Below are 25,619 nucleotides of genomic sequence, written 5' to 3'. Positions count from 1 at the left end.
CCTCTGCCAGAGATCCACCTGCCTCTGAATCTTGAATGCTGGGATTAATAGTGTACACCACCATGGATGGCCGCATGTGGTTTTGTCCTGATTGTTTGAGACAGGGTGTGTAGATAGGGACAGCTTTAAACACCTGACCTGCCTGCCTGCCTCCCAGGAGCTGATGTTACCGGTGTACATCAACCACACTTGGCTTGTGTGGGTTTTGTTGCTGTGTATTTCAACAATTCAAAAGAATGATTATTTTTAAAATAATATTTTTATTCTTTAAGAATTTCATATGGCGAAACTCCGTAGAACCAATCCCACCTCTATACCCACGCAAATTCATATACTCTTCTTCTTTTTTTTTTTTTTTAATACCCAAGAATGTTTTTGGGGTTTGTTTGGTTTGGTTTTTTTGGGTCAGGGCTTCTCACTGTCTGACTCACAGAGATCCTTCTGCCTCTGCTTCCAGTGTGCTGGAATTAAAGACTTGCATCACCACAACTGCAAGAATGTCAAGAATGTTTTTTTAAATGTCCATTTTGTTACTGTTGCTTTTAGATTGTGTAATTTAATAATTGGGTTTTATGTAAATGCAAAGGTCTTCGAAAAACAGCCTTGAGGGTTCAAGGCTTTACTGATTTAGAAAAGAAAAAGATACCTAGATCTGATCTTTTTCTTGGGTTGTGAGGAAAGTTCACAGCTGAGACAGTCTGGAGCTAACTGTATGAAGGTCGGAGCTGTGAGAGGCCATGGAGGGAGACTAGACAGCTTGGTGGATGGGGAACTGCCTTGCTGCCTCCATAACCCTCCCACAGTTAATGCCACCCAAATGGCCACACCCTCTTATTAAAACTCAGCCGTGAATATGAGTTTTTTCTTAACTTTCACACTTTGGTTCCAGTCCTCTTCCATCTTAATGTTCCACTGTCATGTGGAAACGTAGTTATTTACACCTCAGCGCAGCACTGCAGCTTACTTTATATCTGTGTTGACCATACCTGATTATTGGTTGGAATATACGTGGACATTTGAACTTTAGGCCTGACTAAAATGCGGATTGCTCTGTGAGTCTTGGAATCATAGACTTATAGACCCATCTTTACGTTCAACTGTAATTTCTTTTCCTTCTGTAAGAGCATATAATTCTTTAGGCTATAGCATTCTCTACTGCCTCTTGACTTAAGAAAATAAAAAAATAAATAAATATTGAGTAACCATGTGTCAGCCTATATTATAGGAGGAGTGAATAATATTGAACAAGAGAAATTCCTTCATGTTTTACTATCTTTTAGCTTTTGTCACCCTTATTAGATTATAGGCTTTGACCACTCATTAGAGCCTTATTTTCAATCTATACTCTCTACCTAGTCTGAATAAAGAAAAGTAGGATTTGTGTACGAGGTGTGAAGATAAATAGATCTGTCTTTAAAGGTGAAAGGAACCTCTTCTGAATTTACATATGGTCTTATTTCCTCTAGAAGGAGGGGGGAATGAAGGAGTCCTCTTTTGAGGAAGATTCATTTGACTGCTGCAGTGTGTGCGGTGCTCAGAGGAAATGGGAGGAACTGGAAAGAGCATTACAGAAGGAAAAAGTAACTGCAGTTAAAGAGGATGGTTATTGACAGAAAGCTGAATGTAGGGCAGTGGGAGAGGTCAGGGTGGACCTGACCTGGGTGCGGGCTGAGTCCGGGGCGGCAGCTAGTGGTGTGAATTTTCCTGAGTAGTAGTTGAAGTGTTGAGGACTGAGAGTGCTGCTTGGGAAGCTGGAGTGCCATGGGCTTTGCCTTGGTCACATGGGGTCTGTAATGAACAGTGTCAGTGCCGATGGTTCCACTGCAGCAGATACTGTTACTTCCTTGTCACCAGAGGCCAGAAGAACATTTATCCTCATTTAATTTTTATTTAAACAAACTGTAAGAGTAGTTTTGCATGTACAGGAAAGACGCAAAAACCCAGTTTCTCCAGTTGTCGGCGTCTTTCTTACTCTGGTACAGTGTCACAATTAAGGAAACAGGTTTCCTCTACATTACTATTAAATGCGTCATTCAGAGTTCTCTAATTTTTCTCTAGTGCCCCTTTTTATACCATAACTACAGTTTTTTCAGACTTTGATGACATGACAGCTTTAAGACCTAATCAGAAATTTATAGATGTCCCTCAGTTGAGATTTACCTGATGTCCTTCTCTTGATGAGACCTGGCTTATAGGTTTAGGGAGGAAGGTAAAAGGTGAAGTGTCTTAGAGTGTATTAAGAGTACTGTAGAACAGATAACCTTCATCACTGACTATGATCTATGTTTGTCAGATTTTATTATGTGTGTGTGTGTACACAATCTTATCCACATCTTCATACCATAGCAGATCTACTTTGGAAGCAAAGTGTTAAGTATAGTCCATGCTTACAGGCCTTGACCCAATTTTGATTGATTTTTCGAAAAATGTCCTTCAACCTAGTTTTCTTTTACATTAAAATAAAATTAAACCTGGACCAGTGCTTTTGAGCCTCTACTGAATTTAGGTGGTAGGACTGGGGTTTCAGGCAAGAAAGACGTTGTTTTACCCCAGGAGTATGTCTGATTCAATCATAAAGTAGGATTTACTGTCTTACTCTGTGCTCTTATTTCATTAAGATTTATAAATACAAAGTTACCGAAGCCATAAAAGTCTAAATAAAGATCTTTAAGTGGCTGTTTGTAAGCCACTGTCATACAAGTTTAGTATGTGCACCATAAAAGGAGCTGTCCTTCTGCCGTCAGCACTTTCATTCTTCTAGGTTACATTGAGAAGTTACCAGAATAGTTTTAACTCTTGTCAGCTATCGTTAAAGTTTTGTTCAGGTGTGTGGGTGTGTGTATTTTGAGAAAGCTCTCACTGTGTGATCCTGGCTGGCTTTGAAATTGGAGTGACCCTTTTGCCTCTGCACTTTTGAGACAAGGTCTCGTATGTAGCTGTGGTTGGCCTGGAACTTGCTTTGTAGATCAGGCTGGCCTGCAACTCCTAGAGATCCTATTGTATACTGGGACTCCTGATCCTCCTGCCTCCACGTGCTGCTGAGTGCTGGGATTACAGGTGTATGCTGCCATGCCAGATTAGAGTTTTCAGGTTTTAAAGAAGGTAAGAATTTTCTTGCCTTTTTAAATTTTTTTATTTTGTGTGTGTGTACATGTTCCTGAGGCGGCCAGAAGAGGGTGTCAGATCACCTGGACCTGGAGTTACAAGTAGTGAGCTGCCCAGTGCGGTTGCTGAGAAATGAACCCTCCTCCTCTGCAAGAGTAGCAAACACTTTTAACCACTGAACCATCTCTTCAGCACATCTTGCCTTCCTCATAGTTTGTTCTTGATCCTGTGCATTTGGTTCTTTTGACCCCCAGAAACCTGTTTGGTTTGTTTGAGAAATAATTCTAAGTTGATGTGTGAAAATATGTGTCTGGGAAGACACATCGAGGAAAGAACGGGCACGTGCACAGAGGCCAGTTTGGGGGGATTGGTTTTCATGAGTCAAACTCAAGTCCTCGGGACGTGGCAGGTGCTTATACTTGATGAACCATCTTGCTGGCCCTCTTTTTTCTTAAGATAAGATCTAGTTGTAGATCCAGACTGGTCCCAAATTCACTGCTTAGCCCTGGTCTCTAACTGTTGAGTCTCCTGCTTCAGTTTTCTGAATGTTCGGACCACAGGTATGGAGCCTCATACCCAGCTTTAAAATTCTTCCTAAATTGTATAAATACTCTTTAATTTGTGGATTCACTGCGTAGAATGTAATACTAGGTTTTTGCAGTGATACGGTGCTGGTAATAGAGGTCCTCCCCACACACACCCTGAGATAGGGTTTCTCTGTGTAGCTCCAACTGGCCTGGAACTCATAGAGATCCATCTGCCTCTGTCTCCTAAATAGTGGGATTATAGGTGTATGTTACCATGGGTGGCTAATATATTTTGAACTTTGTATATGACTTTAGAAGTAAGGTACTTAGGAAACTAATAAAAATGTATCATTGTGGTTTATCTAAAAAGAAGGAATGCAAATAAAAGTGGGAAGACATTTCTTTTAAATTAAGATTTTACTGCACTGTGACTTTGTTTCATCCTTAAATGTTCACTTGAATGAATTCCCAACCCCGACCTGTGCACACATAAATCAGCGTGTGGGATCTGGATTTACAGGTGGCTATGAGCCACCTGACATGGGAGCTGAACCCATGTCGCCTGGAAGAGCAGTATGAGCTTTTAACTGCCGAGCCGTCTCTCTCCAATGTAAATGCTCCTTTCTTTTATGCTTACTGAACATTTATTAATAATTATAGCAATAATTTCTACCCCTTATTAGTTGTCTGCTGTGTCTTGGCAGTAGTATTTTGCTGCTAGATACATATATGAGTATATAATCCCCAGCATCAGCTCTGCATAGTTGTATTTTTGTATATATATAAGAAACAAATAATGAGAAATTATGTAAATGTAGTGCTGGGTATTTGCACAGAGATCTATCATAGTAAAAATCCGTATTTTCTTTGTATTACAGTCTGAAGTCCTTTAAGAAAATGGGTTATTTGTCAGAATGAAATGCTTGCATATTGATCTGTTCCAAGCAGGAGCCGTAAGAATGCTTGATAGAGAAGCTGAGAAGCTTTTTTTACACGCCTCAGCTGGCAGGAATACCACTGCTTTCTTGTTCCTGTGAGCCAAATAGTGTTTGCTGCTCCCTGGGACTCGGGAGGTTCAGCTGTCTGTCAGGCCCTGGAGGTGAGTGGTGGCTGGTGGGCTTGCTTGACTCCACATCTCGCTGTTCAGTTACCTAGCATGACATTCTGTTATAATAAGTTTTTTAAATATTTGCTCACTGAATGTTACAGTTTTGCTAGAGCATAAAAATGAATACATTGTATCCTGCCTACACTGATTTTTAGCCTAATGTCTGTCTGCCTTCCCTTCCCAATTCTTTATTTTTTGAGGCAGGGTGCCATGTAGCTCAGGCTGGCCTTGAACCTAACTGCAGGGAAAGGCTGACCTTAAAACTTGTTTTTTCAGTGTACACCTTTAATCCCAGTACTTGGGAGCCAGAGACAGGTGGATCTCTGAGTTTGAGGTCAGCCTGGTCTGCAGAGCTAGTTACCAGGACAGCCAAGACTGTTAACCTGTCTCAAAACAAAAAAATGTACAACACTAACAAAAAACTGTTGTTTTGTCAGGTGTTGGTATTACAGGTATTCATGGTTTTCCCTATAAGTACATGCTAGAATCAATGTAAAGAATTGTATCCAGCCTTTTGCAATAGTGTTGCTTTCAGTGTAATAACTGACTAGAAGTAATTGCCTTTATTTTAGACAAGCAGGCCCCATCCTCCTGTATGTCTTATACAGCAGTCCATCTGTACTCATTTATTGCCTACTTGGCCGTGGGAGTCTCTTCAGTTACCTTCCTAACACTGTTCTTTGTGAAGTGTTTTGAAAGTGGGCTTTGGGTCTTTCAAAGATGAATTCTGCCGGTACTGAGGATGGATTAGAGGAATGTGAGCTGAGCCTGGTCAGAATGCTAGTGCCATAGAGCAGGTGAGCTACCCTTTCTTCTGAGGCTGTAGTGCTTTGCCTTTCTCGGGGCACTAATCAAAATGTTCTGTTCTGGTGATCTCTGTGTCCCTTTAACTAAATTGAAGTACCTTGTTGTGATACTCACTTGATAATACTTGTTGAATTATATTGGCTTTTGAGACTCTCCTGATTATGTCTCAAAAATAAATGTTCTTGGCTGTCTTAATCAAAAAGATATGTTTTACATATCTTAAAAGTTTGCACTTTGATCTACAAATAAAGGTCAGATACTTCTAAAATGTGTTATTTGAGGAGCAACAAGTAGCTACTGTAGACTTAAGTCCATCATACTGCCAAACATGATTAAATATTATGGGACAGTCAGTCTCTTGGTTTGCCTTCTCATTTTATTAAACTATTTTAGAGATTTTTCCAAAAATTGTTATCTGTATTGTAGAGTGAAATGTAGATACAGAAACCTTTTGAAGCAAATATATAACTTAATGAGTTACTGTGAATCCAGCCCCCACATAACCTTCCCAGTAGGGACTTGAATTTGCCAGCAGGAAGCCCCTCAAGACTTTTAATCACAGTGTCCTTACTTTTTCAGGTGGTTGGGGGTAGCTTGCCTAGAGTGCACAAGGAGACCCTAGATCCCATCTCTAGCACACACTGACTTGGGAGTTTTGCTTGAGACAGAATCTGGCTGTTACATAGTCTCGAGTTAGACTTGGACTCCTCCTGCTTTGGCCTCCCTAGTTGCTGGGATTACATGTCTGTCTTTAAAAGAAAAAAAAAATGGTTTGTGTTTATCTATGCAATATATATTCCTAGCTAGCACTTAACCCTGTCTTCTAAGAGTCCCCTTCCTCATTTCCCACCCCCATCTTCTTCATTAACTCTTTCATCTTATGTGTCTCCTAAGGTTGCATGTAACATATTCATTTCTTTTCTTGTAATTTCTTAACATGAGCTTTCATTTTTGGATTTTTTCTCCTCTTCCCTTTTATTTAGTATTCTTGAACTCTTGTCCCTTCATTTTTAAGCTCCTTCATTTCTACTTTTGCTATTTTTCTTTTGTAGCTTGTATTTTTTTTTTAATTCTTAAACTTGTTTTGAAATCTTTGGTTTATGAGTATTGCCTGAAAAAGCCAGAAGAGGGCATTGGATCCCCTGGGAATAGAGTTGCAGATAGTTGTGAACCACTTGTGGGTACTGGAACTTGAACCCTGTCTTCTGCAAGAGCAGCTCTTGCTCATAAACACTGAGCCCCCTCTCCAGGCCTTTGTGTTTTGAGGCAGGGTTTCACTCTGCCCTCCTTGGCTCAGAATTTGAGCCGACCTTCTACCTGCCTTCCTAGTGCTGGACTTAAAGGAGGTGCTGTAGCAAGCAAGCCAGCTTTCTGAGTATTTTATTTTCAAATATGCTTTATTATCTAAAAGGTTGTAATTTTACTTGTTTCCAATTATAACTTTATTTAGGGTTATATAAGTATTTTAGCCATATGAACTTTCTCTAAATTTCAAGGAGGTGACTCTGGTAGGTTGGACTTCATGAAGTTTTTCCTGTTGTATTTGTTTATCTATCACTAAAGTTTATGTGGATAGGCTTCTAAAAGTTTCCAAGCACTCTACAAAATTTATTTGGAGGCAGGGTCTCACTGCCCTGGCTGCCCTGAAACTCCCTCCCTATGTAGACAGGCTGGACTCAGATTCACAGAGATTTGCCTGCCTCTGCCTCCCATGTGCTGGAAATCCAGCCTTCTCCCTCTCTCCTTTTTTAAAAATACAGTGTCAATTTTCTTGCCTCAGGCTTAGTGCTGATATTGCAGGTGTGCCACCATGTGTAGCTTATTCCTGTCATTACTCTCTGGACTGTTTCTTTGCTTGACCCTCTTCTCTCAAGTTTTATTTCCATTCCATACTATATACTAAGTGTGGGCTCTGTCCTGGAAGAGAGCGTCAAGGCTCCATTTTAAGAGTTTAGACAGGCTACAGCAGCCGTGGGCATGTGTCACTTGACCTCTTCTTATTGGAGCCTGCTTAGCACTGACAAATTGTTCCCCTGGGGCTTCCCAGGGAATGCCTATTGGTTGGTGTGTTTCTGTTTGCAGCTCCACCAGTCACTGGGTTGTTTCTCTTGCCCTCTCTTATTTAGACACATTTAAATAAAGGCTATGGCCATTCTCTCAAGTCCTTTGTTTTTTGGGTTTTGTTGTATTCGGTGAGTTAATGAGTTTGGGTATCTGCGGTCTAGTTGCTTGTTTAGGCGGTGGTGCTTGGGTTGAAACTAGGGCCTTGCATATGGTGGGTAAACATTCTAATCCGGAGCCACACTCCTGGCCTTAGCTGCTGCCTTTGTGTGGTGATTGTGAAGAATCAGAAATTGACTGCACTAGAGCTGCTGCCCTGTGTAATCCTCTCTAGCATTATTTTAACTTGAAATGAGCACACCTTTTTGTCTTAAAGCCTAGTGACTCCTTTTTCCCTAAAATCAGTACCATTTAATCTTTTTACAGTAATTTATATATCAAAAATCTCCACATTATTTTTTTTCTGTTTCTTCCTTAATTAAGATAGCATTTGAGAATCTTAATTCTCAAATAAAGGTTCTTTGGAGAGGTGACCCTAGGATTAGTTCTTGTTTCAAATATTTTCTTGACTTCCCTAGTTGTTTGTTTTTGGTTAGTTGTTTGTTTATTGTTGTTTGCTTGCTTGCTTGCTTGCTTTTTTTTCCCCCTCAAAACCAGGTTTCTCTATGTAGTCCTAACTGCCCTGTAGATCATGCTGGCTTCAAACTCAAAGAGATCCAACTACCTCTGCCTCTCGAGTCCTGGATCAAAGCCACCACTGCCTGCCTGCCCTAGGTTTTAACACTATTTAGTAGCTAACCCTCATGGAATAGAGCTAGACACATTCTAAAGGTATAGAGATAATTGGATATAAATAGCTCAATATTGATGGGTTAGTATTTGGGGAAACTTGTTGGATTTTATGTATTCAGAGATTATTTGACTAAGACGTTCTTGCACATAGTCCTAGATATTTGAAATGCTGAAGCAGGAAGATCATCTAAGTCCAGCAGTTGAAGGCTAGCTAGAGCAGCCTATTGAGACCCTATCTTAAAATAGCTAGGGGGCTGAGAGATGACTCAGTGATTAATAAATAGCACCTACTGCTCTTGCAAAGGACCAATGTTTGATTCCCAACACCCACCTCAGGTGGCCCACAACTCCCTGTAATTCTAGTATCCAGGGATCTGATGCTTCTGGCCTCCATGGATACCAGCACCTTTTTTTTTTTTTTGGTTTTTTTTTTTTTTTGGTTTTTTGAGACAGGGTTTCTCTGTTGTGTTGCTTTGGAGCCTGTCCTGAAACTAGCTCTTGTAGACCAGGCTGGTCTCGAACTCACAGAGATCCGCCTGCCTCTGCCTCCCAAGTGCTGGGATTAAAGGTGTGCGCCACCACCACTCGGTCACAGACACATAATTTAAAATGAGATAAATCTTTAAGAATGGATAAGAGATAGTTTGAAAATATGAATTGAGTGATCAGAAAGCTAATGGAGACTCTTTTGTTCATTTATTTCAAGACAGGGTTTCCCTGTGTAGCCCAGGCTGTCCTGGAACTTGCTTTGTAGACCAGGCTGGCTTTGAACTTAGAGACTCATCTGCCTCTGCCTCCCTCATGTTGGGATTAAAGGTTATGAATTGCCACTGCCTGACATGAGAATTCTAATTTTTTTTAAAAAAATCAATTTGGCAGGCAGTGGTGGCCCACATCTTTAATCCCAGAATTCAGAACTCAGGCAGAAGCAGGTGGTGAGGGTTTGAGAACAACCTGATATACAAAAAGAGTTCCAGGACAGCCAGGGCTGTTATACAGAGAAAACTTGTCTTGAAAAACCAACAACAGCAAAAATTCCTTTTATTTGTATGTTTGTGAGTGTGTACATGTTTGTCCCTGCAGAGGCCAGAAGGGGGGCAGATCTCCTGGGGCTGGAGTCATAGGTATTTGTGAGCTACTTGACATAAGTGCTAGGAACCACTCCTAAAAGCAACTTGTACTCTTAACCTTTGAGTTGTCTTTCTAGCCCAATGGAGAGTTCTTTTTAAGTTCAGAAGAACAAAGAGGCTAAATTGTATAAAGATTGGCTGGCATGCCCGATACTTGCTGTCTTTTAGGAATCAGCTGTATCTCAACAGCTGTAGCACAAAGCATCCCCAGTGCCACAGTTGAAAAGAAGAGCGTAGATTCTTTTAGACATAGGTTCTACTTAGATTCATGGTTGCAGAGGGAATGTGGGGAGTAGGAATTGACTTTTCTTGAGAGGTAAAGGGTAGCTCAAGTGATCTGGCTTGTGGGGAAAGTGCCTTTACCCCCTGAGCCATCTTGGGAGAGTCCAGTTCTATTTAAAAATTACATTCCGGTGTTCTGCCTGTCTCTCTCCCGCCCGTCCTCCTTCCCTCCCTTTAGATAGCGTTTTCCAAGTGTTGCTTAGTGCTGCAGTACAGTTTTGTGGTAGAGCTCTTGCCTCCACAAGAAAGCTTGACCAGAATACCTCTTAAAGGAGAAGAGAAATTTGGCAAGTGCCATGACAAAGCAGAATGGGAGACAGTGCCAAGCAGACTGTTCTGTACTTGGACGGCAAATTGCTCAGCCTTGACTGTTTCACAGTTTGATGGATATATCTCCTTTGTTTAGCTGAAATAAAACACACGGTGACAGTTTGGGTGTGCTTTTCCCTTTGTGCTTCTCATCTAGTTTGACAGCAGGTTATACCTGAGGACTTCTGTTTAGTGATGTCGAGTCTGTTGTCTTCAGTTTCCTTTCTCTGGTTAGCAATTTGTCCGACTTTATCTGAATTAAGTAACTTAAAGGGTATAGAACTTCACTGTTTATAAAACAATCCAGTGTCTGTTGTTTCTTTTGCATTACTTACACTAATAACCAGTAGAGGAATAGAGTAAGAGATATCAAGAGTCTCTAATAGAGGTTTAGGTAGGAATTATAGGAGGAGTTGCCATTGTTAGGCTTTTCTATGCTGTATATGCACATGTGTGTGCTGGTCTCTACATCCAGAGGCCAAAAATGGGTGTTGGATATCTCATTCTTTCATTTTCTGCTTTATTATTTTAAATTGTCTTGGGACTAGGCTGGTAGTGAGAGAATCCTACTGATTCTCCTGCCCCACACAGTTCTAAGATCTTACAGGCATGCATGACCATACCTGTCTTTTTACATGAAAGCTAGGGATTTGAATTCAGGTCATCATGCTTGCACAGTAATTACTCTGACCCATTGAGCCATCTCCCCAGCACTACTCTCATGTTGCTCGAACTGGCCTTGAAGCACTAATCCTCTTGCCTCTTCTTCTTAAGGGCTGGATTACAGGTGTCTTTGAAAGATGATAGTTAAGTAGACTGTAACATGAGGGGCTCGCTTGTTGGGGTATCTGTCCCGCCCGGTACCCCACAGCCGGCATGCCTCAAAGAGAAAATCACACACAAGACTCCATAAGATTATAAACTGATTGGCCCATTAGGTCAGGCTACTTATTAGTTCTTATAACTTATATTAATCCATTATCTATGTTAGCACATGACTCAGTACCTTTTCCAGCAGAGCAGCTTACATCTTTCCTCTCCCATGGTCTGGGCAGAACTGGAAGCTTCCTGTTTTCCCAGAATACTCCCAGTCTCTTTGCTCCACCTCTACTTCCTGTCTGGCTTTCCCGCCTATACTGCCTCCCTGGCCAATCAGCGTTTTATTAAAATATGATTGACAGAATACAGACAATTCTCCCACACCAGTGGACAATCCAGGAGTCAAAAGTTGTAGTAGCAAGCTTACAGAGAAGTGACCAGTAAGCACTTGATCAGGATTAATATAGTTTGGATTTACTTCAGGAACGTTATTCAGCCTAAGGATGTAGATACTGAGTTGCTATATTGATGACAGCATGTACTTTCCCCTGCCTTTTGAAGGCAGGGTGGCACCTAGGGCAGAAGCAAGCATGGGCTCCAGCGTCACTTCCACTGAACTACATACCACTTAGTCACCCTGTATCTGTTTCCACATATAAAATAGAACCCAATAATAGTCACCATCTGGTAGGGATGTTGCAAAGCTCGTGAGTTTTAGTGAAGATTTTGAAATGATACCTACTAATGAGCATCAACAAGTGTTCTTTTATTCTTGTAATACATACACACATGTACATTTATCTACAGGAAAGTCAGTTAATATTTGAATTTGAATGTGTGTGTTTAAAGACAATGTCTTGGTTTGTTGTATAGGCCTATCCTAAACTCTTCTGCTTTGGTCCTAAGTGCTGTGTGTTCAAACGTAGCACACATTACCTGAATTTCAGTTTCAATTATTACTTAGAATATTCTAGAAAAATCGGATCATACCATTTCTCAGATACCAAAGTAACATAATAGCAGAACTGTTGGAAAGATATATATTAAACCATTTTGGGTATGGTGGTTTGTTTGATTGTGGGAGAGAAGAAGGGTCTCTCCCAGGTCTGGGTGTGAGACTGCTCTTAAGGTTTCAGGCTGAAATGCGGAGGATACGCAGTGGATGCTGTAGTTAGGTGTGCTGCTATGTAAAACACAGACATGCAAGGCAGCTTACTCTAGGGCCATAGTATCACAGTTCCTGTATGTGGGATTTCCGTTGAAATATACTACATTTTTAGTGGCCTAGGTAATAAAGCATGTAGAGTAGATTAGTTCCATGATTTAGATAACAGTAAACATTTTCAAATTGTTTTGTTTTTAATTAAAAAAAATAGAAGCATCCACTTTCCTTGTTGGTCTGGGGACACTTTTCATTCAATTGAGGTTTTTTATGGTATATATTCTAAATTTTTATTTTGTTCATTTTGAAGTATGGGGGGGAAGGGAGTTTGCACAAACCAGGAAAGGATATAGAAGCTCCCTGAAGCTGCAATTAAGGCAGTTCTAAGCTGCTCAGTATGGGCGCTTGGAATCAAACTCAGTCATCTGGAGGAGCAGTGTAACTGCTGAGCATTCTTTCTGGCCCTGTGATACTGACATTTTTAATTAAAATTTTTGCTTTATGTGTATTTTGCCTACATGTATATCTGTGTACCACATGTATACCTGGTACCTACTGGAGTCAGAAGAGGGCATCTGATGCCTGTAACTGAAGTTAAGATGGTTGAGCTGCAGTCATGTGGGTCCTCTTAAGGGCAGAGCCATCTCTCTAGCCCCTTTACCATGCTGATTCACTGATAGAATTTGCCCTTGACTTTAAAGAGGGAGTCAGCCCATAGACAAATAAATGTGTGGTTTGTTTAGAAGTCTAGAATTTGAAGCTAGGAGCTGTAGTGTGAAAAGCTGAATTCTTCTACAGAACTTACTCTACAGAATATCAAATAATGCATCTTTTTACCTTCCTCAAGAAATTCATGGCTTTGGAGATACCCTGAAACAATGTATAGGAATACCATACTGTGTGCAAATTATTTACATAGATGTGGAATATAAACTCAAGGTGGCAAAATGTACCTGATGGAATTAGAAAGAGGAAAAAAGTAGATTTAGAGAGAAGCTGCCAAACAGCTTTTTTCTTTTTCTGTTTTTAACATTGTTGAAAGGTGTGTTGTTGTTGTTGTTTTCCACTCAGTTTTATTTCTTTTTTTTTTTTAAAGAGCCAAGCAGTTATTATGGTGCACGGCTTTATTTTTTTTCTTTTTTTTTAATATTTATTTATTTATTATGTATACAATATTCTGTCTGTGTGTATGCCTGGTGGCCAGAAGAGGGCACCAGACTCCATTACAGATGGTTGTGAGCCACCATGTGGTTGCCGGGAATTGAACTCAGGACCTTTGGAAGAGCAGACAATGCTCTTAACCTCTGAGCCATCTCTCCAGCCCTCAGTTTTATTTCTTTTACCCTCATTTCAGAAGCAGTTTCTCCTTGAGATCTCTGTCCCCTTCTTTAACTTGAAAATGCAGCGGCACACATTACTTTTGCTGTTCAGAAACAATGGATCACATGCTGTATCACTAAATCTGACCTGGAGGCAGTTTTATCCCTCAGTTGTCCTGGATACACGACATTATGTAGCATTATGATCAAATATACATCTTTGTGCTGTACGTTTGGGATTTTAAAATCTATTTTATCTATTCTATGTGTGTATGTGTATACCTGAGTGTATCTGTTATGCCACATGCATTCAGGAACCTGAGAGATCTAAGAGCACATTGGATCCCCTGAGCTGGAGTTACAGGTACTTGTAGGTGTAGTGATTCAAACCTGGGCTTCTACACTGTACATTCTAACAACTGAGCTGTCTCTCTAGGACTACATTTAGGATTTTAAATCTGTCTTCTAATCTCAGAATTAGGTGTTTTGGAATGGTCACGATTTGTAGTGGAGAACCTTAAAGAATGTAATGTAAATCTGTAGGAAAAATTGGGACATCTTGTGATTCCTGTTGTAGTCGCTGTTCTGTTGCTGTGAAGAGACACCTTGACCAAGGCAGGGCTGATAAGAGAGATCATTTAATTGGGGGCTTGCTTACAGTTTCAGAGGATCTTTGTAACCGTGGTGGGAGCATGGCTGCATGCATGCAGGTGCTGGAGAAGTAGTTGAGAGCTGCGTCATGATCGCAGGGAGGGAGCAGGAGAGCAAGCTACTGGGAACTCCTAGAGGTCCTGCCTGTCTCCCAAGTGCTGGGATTAAAAGTGCGTGTCACCATACCAACCATAAGCGTCTTGATAATAGATGGATTTTTTTCACTTGATACAAATTGTGAAAGAGGACAGAAGATTCTGAGTTGAATATGAATGAAGATTACTCTGTACATTTTTATATAGCTGTTTTTATTATACCATATATTGTATTAGTTTCTATCTTCTTTTGTTTCTGAGAATGTTGTTAGTAGGTAAAAACTTAAATTTGTTTCTAAATTTCTTAAAGTTGTCGTTTTTTAAAGACTTAATTTTATATGTATAAATATAAATTTATATTTTTTTTTCGTTTGCCTTCGTAGTGTGTGTGTGTGGGTGTGTGTGGGTGTGTGTGGGTGTGTGTGGGTGTGTGTGGGTGTGTGCCATGTGTACCTGCAACTGGAGCTACAGGTGGCTGTGAACTTCCATGTGGGTTCTAGGAACTGAACCTGACCTTAGGCAAAAGCAGCAAGTGCTCTTAACTACTGAACTGTCTCTCCAATCTCTTTTAAAAAATTCCTTTATGTCTAAGAATGTTGGCATCGGGTAGAACTGTTGAGATATTAACAATATACTGAAACTTCTGAGGTTTAAATTATTTTACCACTTAAATCCCAGAGGTCAGAATAAGGGTTCTGTTAAAGTGATGGGGTTGTCAGAGTTCAGTCATAAGTGCAGTGAGTGAGACAAACAGAATCCGGAAGTTAATGTTGCATTATGAGGAAGTCTGGAAACAATGATTGCGGCACCTTCTGAGAAGTCCTGTGGTCAACTGCTGTGCCTGGTGGGTCTCATTGGTATGAAGGAGAGACATAATGTAGTGAATCTTTTTCAAAGTTTCAAAATTAAAAAAGTCACTCATTTATTGATAAATTAATCTGTGTTGTAGAAAGCTTTGTGATAGAATGGGCTAGTAAGAGGTGGCTTTTGATTTGGCCTTGAGTTTTCTAAATTGACTGTGCGTGTGTGTGTGTGTGTGTGTGTGTGTGTGTGTGTGTGTGTGTGAGAGAGAGAGAGAGAGAGAGAGAGAGAAGGAAAGAGAGAGATGTAACTACTAAAAATAATCTAGCATAACATTTTCCTCAAGAACTTTGAGCTTAAGTTTAAACTATAAAAATAAATATATTTTAAAAAATTGGAAGGACTAGCAAAGTCCTTTACCAAATTTGTAATATAAACAGCTTTTGAAATAAGCTCCCCTTCAGTTTTTCAGGTCCTTTGGTTTCGGTTACTGTTTCAGTTAGTGGACTCCGGTGACAACGGAGTAGTAGACTGAAGAGGTAACTGCAGTGTCTCTATTGCAGGACATGCAAGTGAGCTCTAATCTTTAATGATGCTTCAGATATTTGTGGGGGAGGTTGAGGAAGAGGGACGGTTGGGGCTTAGTTGTACATGATACAATTTTATATATTTTTAGACAGAAATAAATGGGGTTTTTTTGTTGTTGTTGATGGAGAGAGGGTCCCTTTGTTTGTCCCAAATAATCACACAGAAACTGTATTAATTAAAACACTGCTTGCCGGGGCTGGAGAGATGGCTCAGAGGTTAAGAGCATTGTCTGCTCTTCCAAAGGTCCTGAGTTCAATTCCCAGCAACCACATGGTGGCTCACAACCATCTGTAATGGGGTCTGGTGTCCTCTTCTGGCCTGCAGGCATACACACAGACAGAATATTGTATACATAATAAATAAATAAATATTAAAAAATAAAATAAAATAAAACACTGCTTGCCCATTAGCTCTAGCCTCCTATTGGGTAACTCTCACATCTTGATTTAACCCATTTTTATTAATTTGTGTTCACCATGAGGTTGTGAATTACCGGGAAAGATTTAGCATGTCTGACCTGGCATCTCCATGGCGGCTCTCTGTCTCTGTTTTCTTCCTCCCAGAATTCAGTTCCTCCGCCTACCTAGGTTCTGCCCTATCAGGTCAAGCAGTTTCTTTATTGATTAACCAATGAAAGCAATACATAAACAGAAGGACCTCCTACACCATTTTTTAAATTACTAATATCTATGTTTCTACATACCATAGACTGTGCCACATAATATTTAACATTAGATTTACTGGATTGCTCATGAAGTTGGATATTTTCTCATATTTTTGCTGTTGACACTTGCATCTGCTGTAGCAGACTTAGTCTTAGGTAGAGTGGTTGTGAGTACTCTAAAATGATATTTAAAACAGTTCTTTTTCTCCTTGAAACATGAGGGCTGCGGGTCTTGCTAGGAAGATGCCCGTCTACACCGTCGTCCCTGCAGTTTCAGCTTTGCTTGCTATGTATTTCCTGTAATGCTGAGGCATATTTGCTGCCATTTGTATTCCATTCCAAGATAATGACTGTTACACTTCATATCAGCTTGGTAATGTGCCTTTCATTGTAGCAAGTTTGGAGGACACACGTCACAATATAGTGCAAACACCAGACGTCGCAAAAATTTATGAACCAAAGGATTATAGACCTAATAAAGGAATTTTTATAAAAACCATATTTGCCCCCATCTAAATTAGTTTCTGAGAGATTTGCTTTCTGAGTGCCTGTTAATGCGCTTGTGTTACCTGTAGCAGAGAGGCACAGCGCAGCACTGCTAGCAGCAGCCCGGGGAGTTCTTTCCTGCTTGATGGCCTCTACTCAGGTGAAGACTGACTGGTTGCACTGTGGGAAGGGTTTTCAGGAAAGTTTATTATCAGACACGGGGAGTCACAGCTTGTACCCCTGAGTTTGATAACAAGTTCATTAAATATTAAGACAGGGAGATGTGGGATGAGGAGGAGGCAGTAAACAATCCCAAAACAGGCTTCTCAAGATAGTCACTCTTAGCTGTCTTACAATGCCTGTTCGTGTGGTCTGGTGACTTAAATGATGTAATTTGCAAGGCTTAAACATTAATCAAAGCTTAGACTGGAAGTTTAAATATTAAGTAGAGCTGTATAAGCTGGTTTACTATTTTTCTTTCAGAATTTTATTTTATTTTATTGATATTTATTGAGCTCTGCTCTCCTCCCTGCTCTCCCCTCTCCCCTTCAACCCTCCCCCAAGGTCCCCATGCTCCCAATTTACTCGGAGATCTTGTCTTTTTATACATTCTACTTCCCATAAATATTAGATTTATGTAAGTCTCTCTTAGTGTCCGCATTGCTGTCTAAGTTCTCTGGGATTGTGGTTTGTAGGCTGGCTTTCTTTGCTTTATGTTTAAAAACCACCTATGAGTGAGTACATGTGATAATTGTCTTTCTGGGTCTGGGTTACCTCACTCAAAATAATGTTTTCTAGTTCCATCCATTTTCCTGCAAAATTTAAGCTGTCGTTATTTTTTTCTGCTGTGTAGTACTCCATTGTGTAATCCTCATTTTTCTTATCCTCATCCAAAAAACGGTTCTCAGTTTTCTCCACTTTAATTGACATATAGCATGCAAAGTGTTTAGTATACTATCTGGCCCTGAAAATATTGGCTGGTGTTATCACTAATTGAGGAATTTAGTTGTGGCTTCCAGGATCCAAACAGACAAGCCCCGTAGTTCTTGAAATAGCCTGCTGACTGTTCTCTAAGCAGTATGGAGCTTTGCAGGTTCTTCTCCCCATGTCAGCTAACTAAGCATGAGCAACTTGAATAGATAGTAAGCTTTTCAGCTTTAGAATGAGACATCTTTCTGTACATTGAACATGAATTAAGAACACATTAGTTCTTTTACTTCCCTCATACATATAAAAAATACATAAAAAGCAAAATGGACTGGAGAAATGCCTCAGCGGTTAAGAGCACTGACTACTCTTCCAAAGGACCCAGGTTCAATTCCCAACACCCACATGGCAGCTTACAACTGTCTAACTCCAGTTCCAGGGGACCTGACACCATCACACAAGCATACATGCAGGCAAAACACTAATGCTCGTAAAATAAAAATAAATAACATTTTTAAAAGAGAGGGGAAGGAGGGAGAGAGAAAGAAAAACACCACTGGGTGGTGTTGGCGGTGCTTGGGAGGCAGAGGAAGGCGGATCTCTGTGAGTTCGAGTCCAGCCTGGTCTGTAGAGCGAGTTCCAGGATAGCCAGAGATACACAGAGAAATTCTATGTCAAAAAAAGAAAATAAAAAAAGAAAAATATCACTTGAGAAACTAGAAATGCAAGAGCAACTTCATGATCAATACCGTGCAGTTCAAACTTCCTGTGAGAATGTCCGAGATGAGACATGCTAAGGGTGTGGTGATTGGGGGTGCCGAGTTCAAATACTGGATTTTTTTTTTAAAGAAACAGCAAATGTTTACCAAATTTAACTTAGCTGATAGTGAATTTAGGGAATACAAAATGTTATTTTGTTGAAGTTGTAGAAGAAGAAAGTGGTGGTTAGCAGACGCTGTAGCAGGGAAGCACGGGAATGTTAGAGGGTGCAGAGCTGCAGTTGCGCAGGAGTATATTCTGGTTCCCTGTCCTACAGCACTGTAACTCGTCAGTGAGAACATGTCATGTTAAATATGTGCTTACCACGGAGGTGCTGTATGTTATTTATGTTGGGGTGTGTGTGTGCATGTCTGTTCTGCAGCACAGTTCCATTACACTGGCCTGGCTGTCTTAGTTAGGGTTTCTATTGCTGTGAAGAGACACAGTGACCACAGCAACTCTTCTAAAGGAGAACATTTCATTGTGGTGACTCGCTTACAGTTCTGAGGTTTAGTCCATTATTGTCATGGTGGGACATGGCGGCGTGCAGGCAGACAGGGTGCTGGAGAGGGAATTGAGAGTTCCACATCTTGTTCAGGCTGCAGGAAATGGTCTGAGATACTGGGTGTGACTTAAGCATATATGAGACCTCCAAGCCTGACTCCACAGTGACCCACCTACTCCAACAGGACCATACCTACTCCAAGAAAGTCACACCTCCTAATAGTGCCTTTCCCTAAGACGTTATGGGAGCCAATTCAAGCTACCACACTAACTGACCTAGAATTTGTGATGTAGACCAAGCTGTCATTGAACCTGGAGTCTCTGTCCTGCCCCTGCCTCCCAAATGGTGAGATTTTAGGAATGCCCCATCTTGTCAGCTAATTAGCCTGTTTTAATCATTCCACAATATATACATGTGTAGGTTTACATAATTAATCTGTGTCAATTAAAAATAATTTGAAAAAATTTTTCATTTAGTTGGATATATGAAAACAAAACTGGGTTACTTTTTTAAATTTTATTTTGTGTCGAATGTTTTGTTTGCATGTATGTGTGTGTACCATGTACCTAGTACTCTTGGAAGTTAGAAGAAGGCAGTGAATCCTCTAACTGGAATTATGGATGATTTTGAACTACCATGTGAGTGCTGGGAATTTAACCCAAGTCCTGTAAGATCTTACACTGGACCATCTCTCTAGTCCTAGAAATGATTTTTTTATGGTAAATTTTTTAAAATTTGGAGATTTACTTGAAATTATTGTTTGAACATTGTTTCAAATTTGAGTATTTTAAAGATTGAGCAATATGTATGACTATTACAGTAAAATAATATAGATCCTTAGGATAAATTAGAAGTCATGATATAGTCTGTTCATTAAGTTTATTTATGTATGGGAACAGCTACAGCTACATAATACTTGCCACTGCATGCCTGTGGAGGTTCAGAGACAGCTTCCAGGCATTGACTCTCAGAGTTGAACTCGGGTTGTCGCACTTGGAGTAAGCACTCCTTATCCACCATAGCATCTCACCAGCCCCGTTTGTTAATAGTAACTACAACTAGCTATTGTGGACTGGAAACTACTGTTTATGCTATATTGCTTAATTTGTCTTATAGCTCATACATGTGATGCTGTCAAGTTATATTTTATTTACTGTTTATTATTCATTGTTTCAAATAATATAAAGCAACTACTTCTTTGTATGCATTATAACTGTCAAAACTACGTTGCATTTAAATATTATATGGGAAGCTGGGTGTGGTGGTGCACACCTTTATTATTCCCAGTACAGAGGAGGCAAAGGCATGAGGATCTTGGAGAGCCTCGTCTACATAGTGAGTTCCAGGACAGCCAGAACTACAAATAGAGACCCTTTCTGAAAAATAATATTTATTGTTTGTGTGGCATAGTCAGCTGCAAATTTTTCTTGATTTGGATGTGTATATACAAATGTTTATTTGCTTTTCCCAGAGTTTAAGATTTATATTAATTTATAACTTTTTTTATTGCAGAATTGTACGAGTAAATGGGTCCAGTAATTGGAATGACTCCAGATAAGAGAGCTGAGACACCAGGAGCCGAGAAGTTTGCAGGACTAAGTCAGATTTATAAAATGGGAAGCTTGCCTGAAGTTGGGGATGCTGCAAGGCCAAAGGCCACTCTAGTGGGCACTGACTCAGCAGATGATGAACTAACAAACTTGAACTGGCTTCATGAAAATAGTAATCTTCTAACAAACTTCAGGCTTGGAAGTGAAGGTTTTCCAATGGTTAGTCCGTTGTATGACATAGAGGGAGATGATGTGCCAGCCTTTGCACCATCCTGCTACCAGAACCCAGAGAAAAAGTCAGCAACTTCAAAGCCCCCATACTCCTTTAGTCTTCTCATTTATATGGCTATTGAACACTCTCCAAATAAGTGTTTGCCTGTCAAAGAAATTTATAGCTGGATTCTGGACCGTTTCCCATACTTTGCCACCGCACCCACAGGCTGGAAGAATTCTGTTCGGCATAATCTATCCCTGAATAAATGTTTTCAGAAAGTGGAAAGGAGCCATGGCAAGGTCAGTAATGATAAACATCACTCTGTGCAATGGGGGAATTGATACAGGTCCATGAGATGTGGGGAAACCAAGGGACGCAAAGCCCAGTTAGGTTAGTTTGAGATTAATTATCTTCATCATTTGCTTTAATTTATGATGCTTTAAAATGTCATAGTGTTGAGAGAAACTTATTTTTCCAAATGAGCCTTCCTCATCCTGTTATCTACCCTCCCACCCCACCAGGAGTTGAAATTATGCTATGTTTGCTGTGTGAGTACCTTCTGCTGCTTCAGCCAATAGTCGCTGAAGCATGAGCCCCCAGAGCCAATAGTCGCTGAAATACCAGCCCACTGGGGTGTGGTATATTTCTCTTTTAAAAAGAGCCACAAGTCTCGGCTCGGGCCTCTTGGTTCCAGCACTTGGTTCCGGCTCCTGCTTCTGGCTCCGACTTCAGCAACTAGGCTCCCTTCCTGACGGTTTATGGTGTATGTAAGTTTTACCCCCAAAATAAATAACCCCTTAAAGCATAACTGGTGTGGGATTGATTCGCCATTATTTGGCGCCCAATGTGGGGCCCTTTTCCCACCTCGTGGCACGGGCCTAGCAGCCTGAGCGCACACAGCACCTTGGCGGCCCTGCAGCCTTTACAGTATATGTTAGGTAAGCGTTCCACTGCACGGTATCCCCAGACCACCCGAGTTGTTTGTTCCTTTCTTTTTTGAGAGTGTATATGTCTCATTTTAAAAAGATTTTATTTTGGGGGGCTGGAGAGATGGCTCAGTGGTTAAGAGCATTGCCTGCTCTTCCAAAGGTCCTGGGTTCAATTCCCAGCAACCATATGGTGGCTCACAACCATCTGTAATGTGATCTGGTGCCCTCTCTGGCCTGCAGGCACACATGTAGGCAGATATTGTATGCATAATAAATGAATAAATATTTTTTAAAAAGATTTTATTTTTAATTGTGCGTGTTTCTGGGTTTGTGCATGAGTATAATATCTTCAGAAGTCACAACAGGATATTGAATTCCCTAGAGCTAGAGTTACAGACATTTGCAAAATGTTTAATGTGGGTGCTAGGAACTTTGGAAGGGGCAACGTATGCTTTTAACCACTGATTCATCTCTTGAGTTCCATGGAGTAGATCCCCCTTAATTTCTACAACTATATTAGTATATATGTTCTTTTTATTCCGTTTAACAATCTATCTCATAAAGTATAGCTCATTCATATTAAAGAATATGACAGGTATTATTTTTAATTTGCTTTATTCTCTGTTGTATTTTTTAAAATTTACTTTTTAAATGTGCTTTTAAAAATATGTTTTCTGTAGATATAGAAGGTATATAAAAGCACTGGTATATTCTGTATGAGTGAGAAAGGGAGACAGGCAGAGTGGAAAGAAACACTGAACATGAAGGTTAGTGAATGTCATAGTAGGCTACTTGCCCTTCATTCAGTTCTGAGGTCAGAACAAGGCTTTGATAAGGTTTTCCTTTATTTCATTTGTGATATGTACGTTGTTGTCCTGAACATGTCTCTATTTCCTATCAAAGGAGGGCCACACTTAGTACTACCTTTGGATATAGTTTCTTTCTTTTTTTTGGGGGGGGGGTATTTATCATGTATGTATACAGTGCTCTGTCTGCTTATGTGTATGCAGGCCAGAAGAGGGCTCCAGGTCTTGTTACTGATGGTTGCAAGCTGCCATGTGCTTGCTGGGAATTGAACTCAGAACCTCTGGAAGAGCAGCCAGTGCTCTTAGCCTCTGAGCCATCTCTCCAGCCATAAAATTTCAATAAAGATGCAGTTTTGAACAGTCTTAACACTTGCCTCAACACTTATCTGAGTCTGCTGATTTGGTTTGACATTGTGTTGTAGGGTAAAACTAGCTTTAGGAATTAATTTTTCTTGATTTATAGAATTCATACTTGCCTGGATTGGTTTGCTTTACCCTTAACTTTTTAAACATTTTTAAAAATTCTTTTCACTGTCTTTTCAGTTTAGTGGTTTTGGGGTAAGTTCATCATTCCCAGGGTTTCACTTAGCATCTGGATGCTAATGACTCTTCAGTTTGTCTCCTAAAGGCCAGACCTAATTTGCAACTAATTGTTTAATTTAGAGTTATGTCTGATGGAATTTATATAAGTTGGACTCTATGTCTTCCTTCTCTAGGATTCAAGATTCTAAACTTGATGTTTGTTCTTTATGGTGCTTAGTTACTTGATTATAAAACTTGAAAGGAGTTTATATATTATCCTGAGGAATTCTCTTGTTTCATAACCAGTACATTGAGACCAGCTAGGTGTTCATGATCTGCAAAAACCAAGGTTAGAATATAGGAAATAAAATACCTATAAATTCTCAAGGGTCCTAGTTTATTTCTCATCAGTTAAAATGTACATATGTGTATATATATGCATATGTATATTTATAGTTTACATATACATGTATATGTGTATATTTATATAAATGGTAAAAATAACTTTAGAAATTTATTTTTGTTGATTTGCATTAATATATAATACCATGTTCATACTTGCCTGAATTCTTTTTCTTTACCATTAACTGTTTTTTGTTCTTTGAGAGAGGTGGGTATTTCAAGACAAGATTTCTGTGTGAAGCTGGTTGTCCAAGAACTTACTCTGTAGACCAGGCTGTTCTTGAACTCAAAGATCCACCTGCCTCTGCTACCCAAAGTGCTGGGTTTTTGTTGTTGTTATTTTGGTTTTTGTTTTACTTTTTCATTGTTGTCATATTATTAGTTTTGTGTTTTGAGATAATCTCATTTATCTATATATGTATGCATACATATATATAATATGCAGAGAGAGAAGTGGGGGAAGTCAGCATGAATAATTTGAATCAGATGTTCAAGAGCCAGGTATGTAACTTCATGAAGTTAGCCTCACAATAGCCTCATGTCACCACGAATCATACATTTATAAAACACAGTAGCTTATGGGATATTAATAACATTATAACTCACAGGGATGGAGAGATTACTGAGCCCTTAAGAACATTTGTGCTCTTCTAGAGGACCAGAGTTTGGTTCCCAGCCCTCATATCAGACAGCTCACAACCACCACTCAAGCTCCAGGAGATATTGATGCCCTCTTCTAGCCTATGTAAGCATACACATGACATAGCCACACCTACACAAATACATAAATAGTAAATCTTCAAATAAAAAGATTCTTAGAATAGTTTTCAGAATTCTCTCAATTTGATCTCTTTTTGATGCTTTTTTAAAAAGATTACTCCATGAACTGCCCCCCACACACACATTTTTACACTAGCTATTCCAGTATGTTGTGATCTTTATCTTATCCCATCTACATGTATTTTCCTGTTCTCTGTGGAGAAACCACTTCCTCACAGCCCAGCTCAGTAGCTCTCCTTAGGCACTTGCCGCTTTGGTATATCTATTCTGGGCTCCTATACTCCTTTGTTTGTTTCTGTAGTACATTTTGAAGGGACTGGTATTCGGCCCAAGACCAACTTCTCAGCCCAAAGGAGAGTTCTTTGCCTCAGAGTGACAAAGGGCAGGGGATAAAAGACAAAGACAGGAAATAGAGCATGAGGGAGAAAGGGAAGGAACAAGGGAGAGGGGGAAGGGATATTTGTCCTGGAGGGACAAAGGACTGCATTTGGATAGAGAGGGGAAAGATGGGACACATAGGCAAATGATTGGCAGATTATAAAGGTAAAAGGGGAAATCCCATGTTAGGACAACGTGTTTAATTTTGATTGAACAGGTCAATTAGGGTAGCCAAAGGCTTTTGATTGTTGGGCCTCAATACTTTGATAGGTGGATTTAGTAGCCAGCCTCAGGAGGAGGAAGTAGACAAGTAAGGGAGTAGACCTTGGTGGTTAGCTTTAGGAATGCAATCTAGAGGTTTTAGCAGGGCAGAGGGAATCAGAGAAGGACAAGGCCTGCCAGAGCCATGTTTGCCATACTTGGACTGTCCAGAGTCCCTTCACATATTATATCATAGCTGTGCACAAGTTTTTGTATCCCACCAGAGTGGATATAAACTCTCTATGATCAAGAAACTTAGTGCAGAAAAGTGACTTCCGCTAGTCTTTCCGTGCGGCGCTTTCAGTCTGTCGGAACTCGGCTGTTCTCGACCCGCGGCAGGGCCAGCGCACCGCAGCCATGACAGAGGCTGATGTGAACCCGAAGGCCTATCCCCTCGCAGATGCCCATCTCACCAAGAAGCTGCTGGGCCTTGGTCAGCAGTCGCGCAACTACAGCAGCTCCGGAAAGGAGCCAATGAAGCCAGCAAAACCCTCAACAGAGGCATCTCTGAGTTCATCGTCATGGCAGCAGACGCTGAGCTGCTGGAGATCATCCTGCACCTCCCGCTGCTGTGTGAAGACAAGAATGTCCCCTGTGTATTCGTGCGCTCCAAGCAGGCCCTAGGACGGGTCTGTGGGGTCTCCAGACCCGTCATCGCCTGTTCTGTTACCATCAAAGAAGGCTCCCAGCTAAAGCAGCAGATCCAATCCATCCAGCAGTCTATTGAAAGGCTCCTGGTGTAGCCTGTGGCTCTGCCCTTCCTGTCTGCTCCCACCCTACTCTGTATCATACCGTCTGTTAGCATGTAGTGTTTTCGGCCAGTTTCTATTATAAATATTGTACTACATCTGGTTTTTGTGTTTTTTTATAGTCTTACAGG

General features: G+C 40.4%; 1 protein-coding gene and 1 pseudogene across 3 annotated transcripts in view; both read left to right on the top strand.

The window, feature by feature from the left end:
• The window catches only part of Foxn2 (forkhead box N2), a 52,466-nt gene that overhangs the window by 2,535 nt on the left and 24,312 nt on the right, over positions 1–25,619 (top strand). For 2 of the 3 annotated variants that reach the window (XM_085690937.2, XM_085690938.2), the window contains exon 2: positions 20,410–20,960. In XM_085690937.2, the coding sequence (XP_085547063.1) occupies positions 20,424–20,960 (537 nt within the window). In that variant the 5' untranslated portion in view covers positions 20,410–20,423. Of the gene's footprint in view, positions 1–4,580; positions 4,732–20,409; positions 20,961–25,619 lie in introns of those variants that run through there. The other variant, XM_048416322.3, reaches the window with a different exon arrangement.
• LOC148121869 (NHP2-like protein 1 pseudogene) lies at positions 25,082–25,586 on the top strand (annotated as a pseudogene).

Source organism: Myodes glareolus, chromosome 6 (assembly GCF_982192425.1).
Source record: "Myodes glareolus chromosome 6, mMyoGla1.1, whole genome shotgun sequence".
Taxonomy (NCBI): Eukaryota; Metazoa; Chordata; class Mammalia; order Rodentia; family Cricetidae; genus Myodes; species Myodes glareolus.
The sequence above is the reverse complement of the archived record's forward strand: the minus strand, read 5'-3'. Positions and strand labels throughout refer to the sequence as shown.